Source organism: Acomys russatus, chromosome X, assembly GCF_903995435.1.
Source record: "Acomys russatus chromosome X, mAcoRus1.1, whole genome shotgun sequence".
Lineage (NCBI taxonomy): Eukaryota > Metazoa > Chordata > Mammalia > Rodentia > Muridae > Acomys > Acomys russatus.
Window position 1 is genome coordinate 25,261,897 of NC_067169.1, and position 20,033 is coordinate 25,281,929.

At 38.4% G+C, this 20,033-nt stretch overlaps 1 protein-coding gene across 6 annotated transcripts in view; it reads right to left on the minus strand.

Annotated features, from left to right (window-relative positions):
- Nucleotides 1-20,033, minus strand: part of Mid1 (midline 1) — a 351,166-nt gene that overhangs the window by 99,738 nt on the left and 231,395 nt on the right. For 5 of the 6 annotated variants that reach the window (XM_051141306.1, XM_051141311.1, XM_051141310.1 and 2 more), the window contains exon 2: nucleotides 13,322-14,037. In XM_051141306.1, the coding sequence (XP_050997263.1) occupies nucleotides 13,322-13,981 (660 nt within the window). In that variant the 5' untranslated portion in view covers nucleotides 13,982-14,037. The remainder of the gene's footprint in view (nucleotides 1-13,321; nucleotides 14,038-20,033) is intronic. The other variant, XM_051141312.1, reaches the window with a different exon arrangement.

A 20,033-nucleotide genomic window follows, 5' to 3' on the forward strand; every position in this document is an offset into this window, starting at 1 on the left:
ATCCCCAGGGCAATTGGGCACAGAGGAAGTCCCCAGAGTTAGTTATACTGCAGAATTTTGTGTTCTGTCCAGACAGACCTTCTTGCCTGAGGTGATCAACTTGGGGAACTCAGAGAGCAGACCATCGCCAAGGCCCTTAGAGTTTAGTGCTCTTATGCATAAACTTCTTGTGAAGAAAGTAGACTCTGCCAAGAGGAACAAACACTTGGAGATCATGCCTAAGTGAATTCAGCCCTGGCATTGAAAACTTCCATTTGATTTACAACGTTCCAAGTCCTGCACTTGAACAGTTGAGAATCTGTGGATTGGCACAGATCAAGATACAGTGCTATATAAATATAAACGGTTACTTTGGAAGAGAGTTAAATTAGACTAACAGGTTTAATGAGTTAACTTTTGATCTATGGAAATACTTTACTTTAAATATATCACAATGAAAATGGTTACACATCAAATATAAGCCATTTTAGTGACAATCTCAGCTGGCAACCAATTCTCGTCTGACTCTCCACTTTAGAGGAAAGCCCCAGGCTCTCTTGTCTCTGCCACAGACAGCTACACCTGGAAGACACTCCTGAGAACAAGCTGCCAAACACTAGGAAGTCTGGGGGATAGCAGATAATATCAAAAGTACCCAAATCATGTTTGGGGAAGGGATTAAAGAATATTTCCTAAGCCTTTAGAGATTTAAATATTGCTGCAACAGTCAGAAAGAGGGCATGTGCAGGCCCAGACTGCTTAGAAAAGAGCTAAGAGGTGCACAAAATGGAAAGAGCTTGATGTGTTCTGAGCTTTGAGGTGGTTTTCAGGCTGCCAGCCTGCTTTTCGGGATGACTACAGATCCAATGAGTCAGTGGTAGGGGGTGATCTCTGTGAAGTCTGGACTCTACAACTCAAAATAGTCTGGTTTTAGAGGTCACAGGAATAAGTAAATGATTCTGAGACTGAAACTGGCCATTGCATTGTTGGCAAAGATATGTTAATTCAAGTCATGCCTCTGCACCATTGGCATAACTCATGCCTCTGCACCACTGACATCTGAGGCCAGATGATTCTCTGCTGTGGGGTATAGCCGGTGCCTTTAGGATGTTTTACCACATCCCTGACCTCAACACATAGGGTGTCAATAGCAGCAGTCTCATTCTTTGCTGAGCTGGACTAGTAAAATAACGGATTATAAATTTTCCCAGTGGGACTCATGATTTCTCACCATTATATCTCAAAGTTAATTAAAGAAAACTTTTTTTTCTGAGGCAAGAAAAGATGAAATAGACACATAAAATATCTATATGCTATTTATATGATATTTTATTACGCCCCTTATTTCTGCCTGAACTAATAGTCTTTTTTTTTTGTAGCAGAGACTAAATCTAGGACCTTATACATGGTTGGCAAACATGTTACCAATGAGCTGTCACAGCAGCACACTGATTACTTTTATCTCTTGTACTAGAACCTATATTATACTATTAGCATTTTTTGGTCAATGCTAGTGTGAGATCCAAGCCTTCTCACATGCATACATTCTGCCCAAATTTAACATTTTTATTTTGAGAGTGAAGTACAAGTCTCCTGAGTTGCTGGGACAGGCCTAGCCCACCAGGCCCAGTACAAATACTATCTTAGTAAGACTTTTTCTTTTTAAATTTTTTTTTTAAAAATTTACATATACATTTATGTTATTACACATATATACAATAAACTACCTACTGCCAGAAGAACCATGGCACAATATGGAATTATATATATATAAATATAATATATATTATATATAGTGTTTTGGCTATTTGTATTTGGCAACCTTGGAGCAAACATCTTCCTTATCTTGGTGCGTCTAAAATTCTGAATGCAAATCAATACCTAGTGTATCACATTATCAATTTAAAATATCTATCTTGGCCTAAAAACTTCTTAACTCCTAAACAAGTAAGCTTAATTGTAAAACTAAACTCCATCAGAGACTTGAGAAGGAAAAGATTTTCTTTTTTATATTTTTCCTTTGGTGTTGAGAATGGAGCCTAGAGTCTTGCACATGCCAAGCAAGAGCTCTAACATTAAGCCAAACACCCCAATTCTAAGATACTTTTTTTGAAAAAAACTATTTGGGAAGGAATTTGTAAATTTAGAAAGGAACACGGAGACCTGAAAAGGAATATTTTTAACTGTTTGTATATTTGATATATAAGAAAATAGCTGGCAGGCTGTGGCTTTCTTTTTTATCTGATGGGAGAATTATGCCTACATAATAGAAACTATAATCAGGTTAAATTATTACAGCCTTTTCCACTTGTTTCTACAAATATTCATTGCTGATAAAATACCATGTATGAATTTTTTTAGTGTTCCAGTTGTTGAAAAATGAATAATTAGATATAAAATAACTGTAAGACATATGCATTGGACTTGAGAAGTTGAAAAATATTTGGCAAGGGAAGACTTGGGCTTAAGAATGCTTATAAAATAATAGGCAAATGGGGGCCATTGAGCATGGGTGGAAAAGGACACAGGGAATGGTGCAGATAAGATGACTGTGCAAAGCTAAACTATAAGGCTCCACCAGGAACCTCGGTTTGCTCTTTTAACAATAATCAAGAGTTACTAGAAGAAGAAATGGAAGGACTTTAATTTACTTAAAATATATGGTCCAATTTTAAAATGTATTTTTGTCTGTAGAACTATAGAAAAGGCTTAAAATCTGCAAAAGGAAGGAAAGATACAAGCATTTAAAGAATGCCAATCAGAACTGAAAGAGGAAGTACCATGCATCTTTTGTTCACTGATTTTTCTGGTCCAAGTATTATAGGGATGACTTTTCAGGTATTATCTCTGGTTTATAGATCAGGAAAGTAGGCTTTGAGAAGTTCAGCTTGTGTTTAGTCATTAAATTCACAGAACTCTAAAATGGCAAGATAAGGGCCAAGTTAAAAATCAGATTTCAGTTTGCCTCAGAGCTGATGAATCACAACATGCGTGGGAACAAGGCCTCCTCCAGGGCTTTCTCTGTGTGTCTGTGGATGGGAGTTGTAGGGTGTGCCACCATGCCTGCCTTTTTCCTCCCCAAACACGTGCTGTAGGGGCAAACTCATGTTCTCGTGTTTCCTTGGCAAACTCTTTATTAAATGAGCCATCTACCCAGCCTCTAAATGTACATTTATAGGCAAGGCAATTAGTCATATTGTAAATTATGAAATGAATTTAAGGATCATAGGATTCATTCATTTACATAATGCTTGGGTATGAAGATCTACTGAGTATTCTATATTTTTATATGTAGACAAAAATTATTCCATAGAGACATGCACATTTGAACTGTATTTTTATTTCTTTACATTACTATAAAATGTAGGCCCACTTCAGTCATATTCACCACAGTAAAGGGAATTCTTTGCTCTTTTTATGGAGCACAGGTGATAAAAGTGGGGCAAAAATACTCTCTCTTTCTTTCCTCCTTGTTAAGTTTTAAAATGTGCCACATTTGTGTCTTGGTTATTTCTGCCTTAATAGTACTAGTTATTAGTCAAGGACAAGACTGGACTTCAAATTCTTAAGCTTTAAGTTCTCTGAATGTAGATATTCTCATTCTCATTCTCTCTCTCTCTCTCTCTCTCTCTCTCTCTCTCTCTCTCTCTCTCTGTGTGTGTGTGTGTGTGTGTGTGTGTGTGTGTGTGTGTTCTTCCACTGAGCTACACGCTAAGTCCTCACCAAAATGCTTTGTAAATTTTCCATGGCCTCATGCTTTACAACATTAAGATGGTTCCTATACATTAAGATGTTCCTGTAAACTAGGTGTTAAACAAGACACTTGGGCCTATATTTTCTCATTTAACACTCTCATGGTCACTAGCAGGCAAATAATATATTTTTGTGCAGGAGGTATATGGCTTTTCCAAGGATCAAATAAATAGTTGAATGTGCTTTGCAAGCTGTCAGTCTAAAGAATTACAGATGCTACTTCTTTATTGCAAATGTCTGTCAAAAGTGTGCTCTTGGTATCAAAACCAACAAATATCCTTGGGGCTTATCTTAAATAAACTTAAAGCAGTTTCATGAAAGATAACCCTATTTCCTTTTATTACCATCCTGCCCAGGCCTACAAGCCTTTTTCTAGAGAAGAAAATATCTATACCAACACTTTCACTTAAAGAGCTGAGTAGTAAACAAGTCAATGCCACCTTTATTTGTTAAGACCCTGTACAGATTGGTTTGAAAATCCTGGGCAGGAACACTTCCCTTTAATCTCTTCTTGTTTAGGCCTCATAGAGCTTCCAGAAGCAACCAACCATGCTCAGTCTGAAGTGAAAGCCTGCCCCTTTTGTTCTTTGCCAGGAAATTGATCCCACCAAACAAAAGCAACTGAGCTTGTATATCAATGTCAAGGGTTAAAGGAGAGGGAAATAAGAACTCTCTACCAGGTCAGAGTATTTGTCCTAAAGCCCAACTTTGTAAAAATCGTGTAACAGATAAATCAAGGCCCCCACCGCCCCCCAAGCTGGCCAGAGTAACACAATAGCCCTTCCTTGAGTTGGTCTTTCATCTCTCTCTTCCTAGAGGTGGTCTTCTCAAAGTGGAAATCATAGCAACTGCTTCAGAACCTGGCTTCTTTCTCTGACCTATTCCCCTTGTCAGGAAGGCTATCCGACCTCTGAGGAAAGCATGTGAGAAGAGCTGACTGTCCAGCTTTTGAACAGCAGATCTTTAATAAAAAGGTTTTAGCATGGCTCAGAGCCCTCAAGCTGAGTCCTAAACTGCAGTTCCAAAGAAAGTAATGTCGGTGTCCTTTAGCTACTTTTCAGCTTCTAGAATTAGGCAGACTATAGATATCAACACCAGTCAGTGCTCTTCAGCAATTACTCACCCTGAAAATTATTTCTCAGATTGACCTCCTTGGAATTCTTTCTATGATTCTTTTATGTGGTCTTATGACATGTGATCTTTACTTCTCTACACTGGAGGCAGTGGTTTATCTTTGTTATTCATTTCCGCCTTCCCAGAATTTACCCGTTCTTATCTCATAGCAGTTACACAGAAATTCTCCTTGGGTGAATGACAAAGGTTTACTTTCCCTAGTTAAAAGAAGAGAATTTGATAAAGCAGATAAGAAAAAGAACATTTGTAAAGGCACAGAGCAGATAGGTGCTTTTAATGATTTTCACACACTTTCAGTAACAAGAAGCCTCATCTAATACCAATGTGAGTAAAACTCAATATATTCTTGATAGGGTCAACAAAAAGCAAAGAGATATAATAAGGCTGGAGGCAGATGACACCACTGCTACTCTATGCATTCTATATGACTGTTACAAAAGCACACCCAGAACCACAGAGGAACAGAAGCCTCTTTTCTTTGAGGTCTTTCACTCCAGAGCTGTCTTCCCCTGGGGCACCAGCCAGCAGCGACTGTCTCCTGTTTTCTCACTGTAAGGGAAACAGCTGAGGTGACAGAGCCCAGGACTTCTTCTCTTGCTAGCACATCAAAGGCAACTGGGCAGTACCACTGACTTAGAACTGATCTAAGCTTCCTGCATATCTTGTGACCAATCTTTTTCTTACCTATCTAGGTATGCCAAAATGTAACAGCCAAGGCAAAAAGCCATATGCCTGCTTCACTTTCTTTCGCTATTGAGAAATTCAAACAGTGGCATGAATAAGCAACACCTGCCTGTGATCTTTAAAATGGTCTTGTCTAAATGCATTTCATTCCACTCAGCACTCACTGCTTCTAAAAAGTCAGTTTCACCACTTAGCTTTGTATAGGATGAAGGGCAATTCAAATTTTCTGCTAGCTTTTAGAATTAAGCAATAGGCATTCAAAGTATCCCACATTAAGGACCAAAAACACAACTCAACCCTATAACTGTTGAGTAACTTATGATACAGACAAGAAATTCATGATTGGATTATACAGATGAAGCTTGGACTGGAGTCCAGATAAAATAGGACCTGATGCTCATCTAATACTTACTACAAGCGGATTTTTACACTTGATACTTTACACTTTCTTTTTTGATGAGAAACAAACCAAAAAAATGTGTTTTCCTCACTTCAAAAAAAATAATACATGCCCAATGGCTACACAAAAGACTTGGGTTGTGCTCAAAAGTCCAGATCATAAAGTGAATCTGTATTTTTGGTTTGTTCTTTGAAACCTTCAAAAAGAAAAACACTAATTGTAAATTAGCATTATTGTCTTTCTGCTACAGTGTCCTCAGGTAGCCTGGGATGTACACATGAGTCCAGCTCTGGGCATGAGGTCTGGGCTCTTCAAGGTAATCAGTCTATCAAAATGCTGGCAGGGGGAAGTCTTTAAGACATCTTTGATGGCCTCAGCGGCATTCTTCCAAAGCCACATCTCTATAGTAATTTGCAGAGTATGTGGGAAGGCATCCTCCTCCTTTAGGATGGTGGCTTGCAGCCAGGCCAGGTGTGTGTTTAAAATTAGTGTAAAATTGCTGCTTATATTTCTCAAAACCTCAAAAATGAGGAGACCATTTAAAACTAATGCTGCCTTTGTTGGCCTTGTTAGTTTGGAAGAGAAAGAACAAACTGGGTACCGGGGAACTAGGTTCTGTATGGCTAGGTGGTACGGGGGACAACTCTGTGTACCACATTCAGTCTAAATTATCACAAGTATACAATGTGGACAGAACAGTGTGCACTCCAATGAACTCTAAAATGTCACTGCTGTAGGTGTGGGGCCCTGAACTGCATTCTTCTTGTAGTGAATTAAAAGCCAGAAGAGACAGCCATATGCCATCTTCATAATACCTAGGTGTGCAAGGAATGCTGGAAAAGAACTTCACTAATGCCTGCATCCAGAAGCCAAGCAGCAGTTAGTTACACCCACTGCTGCTTCTTAGTCTTTGAGGACAGGACTTTGAATGTCACTTAGGTTGTGAGCTGGGGAAAACCAGGTCAATTGAAACAGACTGTAAAATGAAAACTAGTGCAATTGTCGCTTCATGCTTTTCTTTCCCTTGGGAACATTACTGCACTACCTGTATCAGACATTTCTTCCATAAAACATACTTTGCACCAGCCTTCCTTCATAAGAAAATTATTTCACCGTTATCTTACGGACAGGAGTTTAAAATGCCCAAACTCGTAACATTACGTTCAAAGACTTTCGCAATCTTTCCTAAAGATGTCTCTTCCGATATGATCTCTTCTTGCCTTTCAGTTAGCACCCCAAATGCTAGCCAGCATTGTCTGGGGTGCTAAGCTTCATTGTCTATTTCTACAGACAGGTCTTTGCTGGCCCAGTGCATGTGCAGAGACTCTACTCACCTGCTTTGATGCATAATCCACTCGTCTGTCAACACAGCTTAAATCCCACCACCCTGAAATGAGGCTTATTGTCTACTCAACACCAGAGTCATCGCTTCCTCCTCTGAATCCCAAAACAGTTGTCTGACCTATCAATCAATTCTGCACATGTCATACAACAAGTGCTTATAATTGGCAGGCCTCTACCTGTGGCAAGGCACTTTTGAAATAAAACTACAAAATACATTAAAGGAACAACATGTGCTCTTATCTCACACATAAATATGGCAAGCAGTAACTAAAATAGTACTGAGCAGCCAGTGAAATGCTGGTGTCCACGTACTCTGACTCTGAGTTTCTAAAGTAGTTCTGACATATTGCAGGCTTCCTCTGGTCCTGGCACAATGCTAAGAGTTTACATGAAACACTTTATTTTGTTCTCCCATGTTTCTGTAAAAGCAAGCACAGTACATTACTAGCCTTGTTTTATAGATGAGTAAAATGGGGCACAGGAACATTAAGTAATGTGCCCAACTATTACACTTGTTTACACAGTCCCATGACTCAGAGGTACCTTGTGTACTTTTCTGTGCACTTTCCTGAACTCCCAGAGCTTACAAAAATGATCCTAATCATAATAGGTCATCAGGCAATAGTGAATTTCTCTCTGCAAATGAAGGATAGGAAAGGGAAATCATGAGAGAGTAGACAGGTGAAAAGGAGGAGGGAAGGGAAAGTGACTTTGAGCTTTACCATAAGAACAGTTCCCTGGAGATGCTTTCTTCCCACTCCAACATAAATATTTTTGTACCAAAGGAATTAAATTAAAACACCATTTCTGGGTATTTCACAAATATTTCAAAATCTTGTTTTCACCACAAGGGAATACTTAAAAATATATACAGTGTAGACTATAGAAATGTTGCCATGAAATATGCACAAAAAGAAACTGGATTTTTGAAGGAGACAGTTGGAACTCATGAGACAACCCCCACACACACACATATAACCAAATCATTTTAGAAAATACATGACTCAGCTTTTAAAATACCATGTGGCAAAATATGATACAAACTGTATATAATTTAAATTAAAATCTAATCTAAAATACTTGTGAACTATTTCATAAGCCTGTATCTGATTACAAATAGGATATGTATGTGATAAAAAGTCAAACTGGAATGATGGATAGCACGAGTTTTATAGGTACTTACTAAACCTGACATTGTTTTCTAATACAGACTTGGAAGTGGTATGTGAAGATGGCTTTTTCTGAGAAGAATTTCTCCATCTCTAAGACTGGTATCTGTGTCCTTGATTTGCACACAATATAACTTACTCTACTAGCAGAAAAAAAAATTATTTAGCTGTTAGTTTTCCCTACTAGTCTATTAGCTCCATGAAGATGGTGACTGTTTCTGTACATATTACCTTCACTTAATAAAGAGATATTAACTTAATTATCCATTAACTCTCAAGAATCTATAATCATATATGTTATTAATAACAAACTATCTTCACTTGAAATAAGAAAAATGACAGTGATATGAAAAGAACTTATAAAAGTTCACTGTCTTTAGTGGAAAGCTTAAATGTACTTCTCTAAGTGACAACATGATTAAGTAGACTAGACCAATTATTGAGACCATAGGAAATTTACGATACAATGAACAGGCATACTAATACTTAATAAGCAATTCTGTGTGCGTAAATGAGACTATGTGCAATATGGTTTCATATTCAATATACATTTAACTTAATATAGATAAATGCATATGTTTGGAACTTCATTGAATCCATCAGGTCTATTAACTATTTCCAATCATCTACCAAATATCCAAGGTATGACTAAAATATTTAATGTAATAAGAGGAATAATTAAAACATTTAAGGTAATAGAAGAATAGTTAAAATATTAAGATTATTAGGAACATAATTATCATTGCTATAGTTGTTGCTATTGCTTATCCTCCATAAAGAGAATACTAAAAATATTCGGAAGATTCAAATATTAAAATAAGCAAACACATGAATGCATATCACACACACATGCACACATGCATGCATGTGTACACACACATCTTGAACTATAGCCTGCATTATACATAAATAGGATTTTTGGTGGTATTTCCATTTGATCCAGAGCATCTCACATTCTAGGCAAGCATTCCTCTCACTGAGCAATAACTCCATTCCTTTCTATTAGTTCTTATTTTAAACGTGTATTACGAACTACGTTGCCTTGCCTAGCCTTGAACTCATACTATCCTCCTGCCTCAGCCCCTAGAGCTGTGGTTCTCAAATTGTGGGTCTTGACCCCTTTGGGAGTCACATATCACTTATCCTGCATATCAGATATTTACATTACAATTCATAATAGTAGCAAAATTACAGTTATGAAGTAGCTGTGTTAATAGGTTGCAACATTACAAAGCTTGAGAATAACTATTATAGAGTCACTAGGATTACAAGCCTGTACAACCAGGCCTAGGCATATTAATATTTTTATAGTAGAAACACATCATAGAAATTATAAGAAAGGAAAACAATCTGTAGTTCAATATCTCCTCACACCATTACTGTAAATTGGGAAAGACTTTTAAATTTTTAGAACCTGATCTGGACATGATAGTTTATACTTACATTGTTGAGGCAGGAGAACAAGGATACATAGTGAGACACTGTATCAAACACATTAAACCTAAGAGTAAAATTTCCTATCTCTGCCTCCATACACAAAGTACTACATACAGAAAGTTGAGCTTTAACTGGAACTTTCCGAGGAATAATTTGAAAATATCAGTGGGCTGATCCACTGAAAGCTGTGTTGCATGAAGAAACTCCAACAGACAGCCTTTACAGTGAACATAGAAAAAGCAGTTTCAAACTTCAGTTTTAGCTTGTTTGAAAGGAGTAAGTGAAAGACAACTGGAGTAAAAGAAACAAGAGGTCCAGTGTGATGTGTGAGCACAGTAAGAGAGGAACTGCTGCACCGTAATTTCTTGGAAATTCTAGAATGCATTATTAAACTCTCTCGTATGTCAGCTATGTGGTTCACAAATCAAATTTTTAACCAGAGTTTGTAGGGCTGGAGGGCTTCTTAAAATTCAATTAAAATGATGTCATTAAATGTCCATGTTTTGTTATGCCTCACTTAGAGCCTGTGTTTGACAGGAAGACTTCTCTTATTACTTCAAAACAATAGTTCAGGAATTGTGAGCTTAATTTTCTCATTGCTTCCCTTTCCCATGAGTGTTTATCATGCATAGTCCCTGAAAGCAGCAGATTACTGAAATGACATCTTCCAAATGATTTGAAAGATATTTCTAATGTTTTGGCTTTTACACAGGGTCTCTCTATGGAGATGCGGAAGATTTTACGTGCATGAATTCTACATGTTGAAATTCTGTGCATTTTATCATGCTTCAGGTAAAGATGTCAATATACAGAACTACATTTCATTTCTGTTTTTGTTTTGTTTTATTTTTTAAGATAAGTGCCTTTGCTGGCCTGGAACGCACTGTGAAGACCAGCCAGGCCTTGAACTCATAGATATCATAGATATCTATCTGCCTCTGCCTCTACAATGCTGGAATTAAAGGCATGGACTTCCATGCCCAGCCACATTTCATTTTTTCCAGAGAAAAATAGATCCTTTATACTGAAATCTGATATAATTAAGAATGTTCCCCCAAACTTAGATTATCAAAGGAAAAGTTATTCTTTGCAATCATATCAGCACAAATCTGAATCAATAAAAAAAAATCTCATGGAGCACAGTTTACTTTTTCAGACCAATATAATAACCACTGAAAACTGTTCCTTGGTTTGATTCTCGTTATTATGCTATTAATTCCTTTTTTTAAAAACCCTGCATTTATATTGTACTAGGTTTTAAGCAAACCAAGAAAGCACATATGTTCCCTAGTCTGTGATAACTAAGATCTTATCACCTCCCAAATATCCTACATGTTTATGAATTTTTTTATTCTAACATGAACATGTTTGTTTCTAAAAACATACTCTGCTGGTATGTTATCCATGCAAATGCTTAAAAGCACATTTCATGGAATAGCTGTAAATAATTGCTCATAAACATGTTTTGGTGAACAGCTGCACATTTGTTTCAGTGCGCTGGATGTTGTTTATATGCCTATATTTCTGTAATTAGAAAATAAAATATACAATATGGTTAGCTGTCAAGTCCTTTCTATGACAATATCAATGACTGGTAATTCATTGGCTTGATTAGACAAATTACTAGACTCATGACTGAAGACTTGCATTTTCATCACACAAATGGCTACTGCAGTATCTTCTCATAAATTTGAAGATGTTATGTAAATAATTAATAACTGTGCTGTGACAGCACACAGACACGGAGTAGAACGTGATTACCACGTGTCAATAGCAAGCCTGGAAGTTGTTGAATCTGCAGCCTCGTTATGATGATGTTGTTCTAACAAACAATCCCTAATCTAATCAAAAGAGCATTTTATTAATAAAGAACAAGGAGGGAAGGAAGATGAAAGACCTCTGTTCAATCATCCCAGTCACCTTGAGTTTTACAAACTGAAAGCCATATGGAAATTTGAACAATTGACATAGTCATAATTTCATGTATGTTCTTTTCCCCATTATACACTTTGGCAATACAATGCTTTTCTCTGTTACAACAGGGCAGTGCAATGAAATCTAATGGGTGTTTGCCCTCCCTTGCCTGAGTTACCTAAATTATTGTGGCAAACTTCCTCTACATGGTCAAAAGAGGGAGTGCAGCCACTCACTCATTGGACATTTGAAGCGAGGCATGCTGTGCAGGTACTGCATTTGCTCCCCTAGTGACATTTAGAAGCAGAGATTCACTCTAGCATGTCAACTTCCCTCACTGTGTCAAGAAATCACACAGTTGAATCCCAGATGTGGCTCGTTAATCTTCACCATGGAAAAATCAACTATGTAACCCAAGTAAATACAAGCACTCATTAACATCAAGAGAAGGGAGAGGAACCATTTGTTAAAGGTGATGATATTCTCTGAACAATAATACTCTTTGGATCATCTGATTCATTTTGTTTGCTCAACAAGTTGCTATGTTTTCCCTGAGAGGAAGGTCTTCGGTATATATATAATTTATACTTCCTTTCCTTTTAATTAGTGTCTTGTGATCTAAAATTAGCTGATGAGCATTATACCTAACTCAGACTCTCAGCTGAGTTTGCAATAATTAGACCCACTGTCAACTGAAGTTGAACAGACATCAGGAGATAGCTTTTTTTTTTCTTCCCTGGTGCTTTCTAACCTTATTTAGAAAGTGATTTTTTTTTAATTTAACATGTAACCATATTAATTACTATCCCCCAAGCTGGATTTTGGGTAATTTCATACTAGAAGTGGATGAAGCTCGGACAGCCTTGCCTGTAAACTTGCTCAATAAAAGAATCCTATACACGCAGAAATGTTTTCATGAAACCTGAGACTGTCAGAACATGATAGTTCACCAATAAACCGTATATCATTTATACAAGGAGGTCACATGTCTTCTAAAATCCTGCATTTGGTACAGACATTTACTATAGACATTCTTGTTTCTAGTCTTTTCTTTGTATAGTTACGGAAATTGGTACAATGTGAGCAAATTACTTTTCCTGGATGAATGAAGAAAATAAATGCCCATAAATGCTCACAAGATAGATTTTTTTTTTATCGTCCATCACCTCTTTCTCTCCCCTTTCCCTCCCCCATCTTTTCTCGCTCTCCTCTTTGCAATAACTGCAGACATTGAAAACGATCCAAACAAACTGCAAGAGTTGAAAATGATCCAGATTTTTAGAATTTGCCCTCACCTTGACAACACTAAAACTACAAGCAGCAGTCAACTTTTACAAGACACCCTCATTGTGTAATGTTTATAGGCTGCCAAAACATGCTGCAACTAATCAGACAACAAAGGTGAAGAGAAAACCTTCACCTGCCATGTAGCTAGCAGTGAATACATTTCTTATTTCCATGACATTTGCTGGCAGAAAGGGGTTGGCTTAAGGCGGATCGGACTAACCTTCAATTTGTCATAGCGCTCACTCAAAGCTGCCACCTGATGATCGCGGTGCCGCCCAACCAGTTTACACAAGGCACAGATTAACTGGTCATCGGTCACACAGTACATATTCACCTTCTCATCCTCGTGCTCCAGGCACATCAGCCCCCGGATGTGTGAGTCCGGGATAGGCTCAATCAGACGATGGCCTGTAAAAGGCTTCTTGTTCGGGTGAGTGGCTTTCAGGCACTCATCACAGTAGGACACTTCACAAGTGACACAGGTCTTCACAGCATCCTGGGCAGGATCCTGGTCACAGAACTGGCAAAGAACCTTCTCGGCAGAGGACATGGTGTTGGCGTCAAAGGCCCGCTCCCTGCGGGTTTCACTGGGAGAATTGGGTCCGCTCACAGATGCTTTCTGAAACCTGTCAATGATGTTTTGTAGGGTGACGTTGCGCTTGAGCCCGTCTAGACCTCGCTGGCTGAGCGTGATGACATGCCGGCAGGTGGGGCACTGGAAGGCGCTGATGGACTCCACAGGCTCGTTGGTGGCACAGTGAGAGACCAGGATGCGGTGGGCACAGTTGAAGCAGAGGCTATGTGCGCAGGGCAGCAGGAGAGGGTCCTCAAAGAGCTCCAGACAAATAGGGCAGGTCAGCTCCGACTCCAGTGTTTCCATCTTCAGGCAAAACTCTCTGGGGTCATCAGCAAAATCCAAGGAAGCTGATCAGCTATCTGGAAACAGAACGTAAGATTGAATTAAGCACGAGGGGTCGGGCGGGGGATGGGGGGCTGTCAGCTTTGAATGCATCTCAAAATAATTCTAAACACAGGACATGGAATGGAAAATGTGTGTGTATGTTCCAAATGTCTCTCTTTACTGGGGGCAAATGATTAAAAACAAAAAACAAAAACGTGAGCCTAGCATTTCCTCAAAGTTCTGATTGTTGAAAGTGGCAGCTTTCTTTTCTTTTTTTAAAAAAATATTTATTGTTTGATTTTAGTTTTCACAATTTTGGCTCCAACCTGACAAGTGACTGAAACTGGACTTTCTGTAATTGGTGTATGAGCAGAGTAATCTCGTGTCACAGATGAGATTTCCCTTTGGTTAAAATTAAAATGCAGAACCTGTCACTAATGAACTATAATCATTTATGACTTTGAATTTGTGAACTTAAATATGAATGGATATACATGTTAAAGACTATGCATTTGCAATAGTAGGCCAGGCTTTTCACCTGTGCAGATGTACTCACTATAAATATGAACATTAAGTATATATGAACTCAAATGCATGCACTTTGGTAGAAATAATTATGCTTAAATTCAGAACATTATTTTCCAAGACATTCCTGAGGGGGGAAAAACCCACAGTAATCTCATAAAGATGATGATGGTAGAGGTAGTATTTTTGGCATATGTTCATTATTCATCTATTGTTTAATCCATAAATGGGATGTGGGAGGCAGAAAGAAATAAAGAAAACAATCTAGGAACCCCTTTGAAGGCGGTAATAGCAATGACTAATATTATCACATACATGTGATACATTTTAACAAAGATAATCACAGTTTAGAAAACAATTTGGAAAGACTACTTAAAGACTGCTGAGGAAACCTGTGCATCCCTATTTGGCTTAAAGTATCCCATCTCAGGCTTGTCACTGTTGCTAGCCACAGGCCTGGCAGGCAGGAGGTCTTGTCTCACATTCACAGCCCCGCTGGCCCAGGCATGACCTCTGCCAGCTTTGTTGCTCCCCTCCAGGCCACCTTCGGGTGGCACAGCTGAATGTTCCCCTTCCCATAAATACCTCACTGCATTTGTGAACCCCTGCCTGCCTTCTCCTCAAAAAGAGATGACAAAGAATCCCACACAAGCACCAGTTCATTAGGGTGAAGAGGCCTTATGCTCATTAGCAAGCCTGGGAACTAAGCCTCTTTGAACCTTCTCCCTTTCAAGGCCATTAGTACAGGGGTGTAGAATGCTGCCTGGCATATTAGCTGCAGCCCACTGCAGGCTGTGGGAGAATAGAGCAGTTTACCGGGTCAGGAGGTTCAAATCACTCACAAGGGTAGAAACTTCTCAGTTGGGTTTATGGGAATGCTTCGCTTCCAAAGCTGAGTATAGTGATTCTGACAATTAGGCATTTGCATTCACACCTCTGCTTCTTTACAAAACACAGGGCTTCTCAAATAATCTGACCTTTTACAAACAGCACTTATCTGAAATATGAAGAGCACACAGCTTTGATGAAACACTGTCACTTAACTGCCAACTGGTAGAAGATGATCGCTAAAGAGTATAAAGTATATCCCGGGCCTGGTAAAGAGGAGAAGAGCAAACTGGTAGCCCAGGAACAACCTGCAGTCAGTCACTCATATTTACTACCTAAGAAAGGTGTGGCTGCAATTTGAAATCCTGGTGCTTACTCATCTTTCCACAGTCTGCAATGTAAAGCCAAAGGCTGCTCTTATAAGAAACTTCACCGTCCTCCCTTGGGCCCAGTCCACTGCACATGTAGATGGCTCTGAAAAGTTAAAGGTTTGGCCTATTAAGCAAAGCTTTGATGAGCAGTAGATAGAGAAATTCTTCTTCTTTTCTGTCAGAAGCATAAAAAGAAAAAGGAAAAACATAGGCCTTTTTCCCCTATGTTAGCTGATGGTTGTTAATTTTTTTGTTATTTATGTTACATAAATATGTTCTTGTTTTATTTTTTGTGACAGGGTCTTGCTCTATGTTACACACTGACTGCAAACTTGCAATACTATTGCCTCTGTCTCCTGAGTGTGGGTATTATAGGAGAAAACCACCCTCATAGGAGCACACCAGTATGACCAGCCTAATTATTTTCATTTTCACATATAGAGTATATGCACATATTTATATGGTACAGTATTATAAGCCAATGCACAAGACAAAACAAAACCACCACCAACAATATACAGTGTGGAGATGTCTTTTAAAAAGCCAAAAACTCAAGGTAGGAATGGGTAGTAAATGATCAATGGTGAAATTCCCCATCATGTAACATGTAGCAGGTAATATGAAGGCTGGGACTCCAATTCCCAGAACCCGCATAAACAAATGCTAGATGGGCATGGAGGTCACCTGTAGTCCCAGGTGAGGAGGAGACAGGGACTCCCCCAGAGCAAGCTCGTTAGACAAACTAGCCCTGCAGAGCTCAGGGTTCATCTCAAAGATCCTGCTTTAATGAATAAGGTGGAGAGCAAATGAGGGAGACTCCTGACATGAATTCAGGGCTCCACAAACATACACACATTAGGGTGCCTACATGCATGTAGACATGCTCATGTAAATGGAGCACACATAAAAAAATAGGTTTTTTAAACTTATTAAAACTGAAAATAACACTGTCATATGATCCAGAAGTAAAATAAGTACATTAAATAGACCTTTGAACTCCCATGCTTGCTGTAACATGATCCACAGGGGCCATGCTATGGGAACAATCTAAATGTTTGTCAACTGATGAACAGATAAAAAAATGCAGTACATATACACAACGGAATACTATTTGGCCAGAAAAATGGAATTCTATCGTTTGCAGCAATATGCATGTAACCAGAAGACATTATAGCAAATGAAATAGAGAAATAAGCCAATCTGCAAAAGATAAATATTGTATAATGACAATGTTTTTAGTGGAAGTGTTAGGATTCCATCCCATAGTGGTACCATAGGCATTCTCAAGAGTGATTCTACTGTGTACCCCAATAGGAATGCTGACATTTTATCTACCTATTCAGGAGAGGGCTACTATAGGCTAGGTACTAAGTTTGTCCAAGAAGGCAGAACCTTGTGTTGGCATCACCCCATCTTTATTATCATAAGCCAAGTCATCATCATCTTATGCTTGGGTTGTCACACCACCATTCTAAATGTGTTCGCATCTCCTTCCTACCCTTGGTTTTTTTCCTTATAGTCTATTTTCCATTCAAAAGCTAGAGAACCTGTTAAAACATGACAGATTCTGCCTCTCTTCTGCTCTTCCCTCCAGGGGCTTCCCATGTCAGTCAAAGGGAAATTCATCACAATAAACCCAGCACTAGAAAACAGACAGACAGTGAGCTCATTTCCTCCCACGCTACTCCTTTCTTGTTCTGCTCTGGGCACATGGCTTCCTTGTCAACCCACAGATATGCCAAATGCATCCTATTTCCTACTCAGCCCATACAGTCTTTAGAATCCGTGTGACTCTGGGCTGTAGAGTTACCTTATCTGAACTCACATAAAACTAACTCCTCCACTACCACCAGAACAACCCATCCATTATAGAACTCCATCTTGCTTTATCTCAGTCTGCTTTTTTCTATATATTTATTGCTAACATATTCTATTAATTTGTTTGTTGATCCCTCTAATGCCTCTAGCACCAGACTATTCTATAGGAGGACAGAGATTTTTTCTCTTTGCAGAATGTGCCACAAACAGCTAAAATAGTAACCAATGTACAGTAAACTTGAAAATTCATTGATTTCCTATAATCTACTGGGCAGAAGCTCAATGAATAAAGTATAACTCTTTCCTTTAAGGATTTTTCCATAACTAAAATAGAGGTCAGCCAGCTTTCTGTATAAATGGCATGGTAATAAACTTTTTTTTTGTTTTGTGGGCCATGGAATATCACTGCAGAAATAATCATAAAGAATATATAAAGGAATGATCTGCTCTGATACAATTGCATTTTTTAAAAGAGGTAATGAGTCAAATTTGACCTGCAGGTCTCATTTTTAGAGGAGAGAGATATATACACATCTGGCTAGAAAATAAAATGAAAATAATCAGCAGAAAGGCATGAATAAAATGTCAGGTAGGTAACAACAACAACAAAGATGGAGGAGACAGACTTGGACAAGCAAGTACATGTTCCCTGTGTTAACAGGAAATTATTTGCAGTGGGATTTCACCCTGACATCAATGGAAATGATGTGAGTTCAGTGCTTGGGGCAATTCATGTAGGAATGATTTAATAACAGCTGCTCAGATCTGAATCTTTTCCTTTTACTGCCATCATACTCTACATGGTCCTTTGGGCAAATGTCTACACTGTAAATAGTTAACTGAATTAAGTGTTGAGAAAGTAACTAGATGTGATAAATGAAGTTTGGCCAAATTTCTAAGTCTTTGAGTCACATAATTCCAAAAAGGGAGGGGTTCTGAGTTGATATCTACAATAAATTCCACAGAAGTTGCCACACATCATCTTCATTACTCAATAATATCTACATATGCCATTCCTTTGTTCAAGAAATTAGTCTGCCTTATCTCATACCCCCTTACTCCCTTTCCTTCTACCTCTTTCTCTCTTCCTCTGTCTCTGTCTGTCTGTCTGTCTCTGTTTCTGGGGTACTCCTCCCCTCTTTCCTTCTCTCCCAATGACTACTTAATAAACCTCATATAATCTAATAATAAGAAATTATTCTGCCTTTTTTCTAACTTTCTTTAAAATATCTAGAGAACTTAAAATACTATTTACTCTTTAATAAAATATTAATGTCCTTCTATGCACTTGGTTCAGACAATACCTAGCCTTGCCTTAGTGTCAGAGATGGCTCCATAGTTAAGAGCACTTGCTGCTTTTTGCAGAGAACCTGGGTTCAGTTTCCAGTACCTACATGGAGGGTCACAATGCTCTCATCTCATACTCATAAAATAATTCTAAATATAAAAAAATATGTTGGATAACATGACTAAATAGGAAATCCAAAGCCAGAATAATCAACTCTTTACAAGAGGAAAAGGAACAGGATAGTTTCCTTGGGGTAAAGGGTAAGGCAGGTTTCAAAAATTGGGCAAGGTTCATCCACTAGGTAGTGGGGATTGGGTAGTATTTGTGCAAAAAAAAAAAAAAAAAGATATTATCTTTCTTTTGTTTTTTGCCTAACATTCCCAGTTCAGTTTCCATATATTTTTTAGCTAGCTTTTTAGAATTTACTACAATAGAAGGAAATCACACATGCATATTGTTGTCAGGAAATTCTATAGCTCAACATTTTTTATGAATGGGCTGATTGGTCTTTATTCAAAAGGAAGTGATAATCATGGGAACCCCTTGCAACAAACTGGGAATAGCAGCAATTCAGCATTCACAACTTTGCATTCCTGCAAGTTGGTCTACATAGAACAAGGCAGAACAGTAAGCAAAAGAGAAGCTGAAGACATAGTAAAATAAAATTAGAACATTCGCCCTGCTGCATGTAAGCTGCCTGCATGTCCTTGAGCATGAGTCCACACATAGCCACTCTAATTCTAGCAGGCATTCTAATCATGTTCAGAAGCAGGGTTGTCTTCTTCAGTGACACATTTCAGTGAAGACTTGTATCCTTAGAAACAAGAAGAGCCAGGGCTCTTCTCAAGAAACTCATGTAGCAGGGAAAGCACTTCTTCATAATAGAAAGCAAATAAATGGAGGTTTTAATGGATAAAAGTATGATATGGTTGATGTTTACCTACTTCTTTCTTCTTCCAGTCTGGCCCTCTCCTGAGTAACACTGCAATTATCCTCCTGAAGTTGTTCTCTCTCTCTCTCTCTCTCTCTCTCTCTCTCTCTCTCTCTCTCTCTCTCTCTCTCTCTCTCTCTCTCTCTCTCTAACTGCTGCTGACTTTTTTCTGTCATCAGAGGGTTCTAACTGTGTGTCTTTCCCTCCAAAATGTAAGTCAGTTTGTTCATTCATTGCATAGTGACTTTCCACAAAAGTGATTTCTAGGCT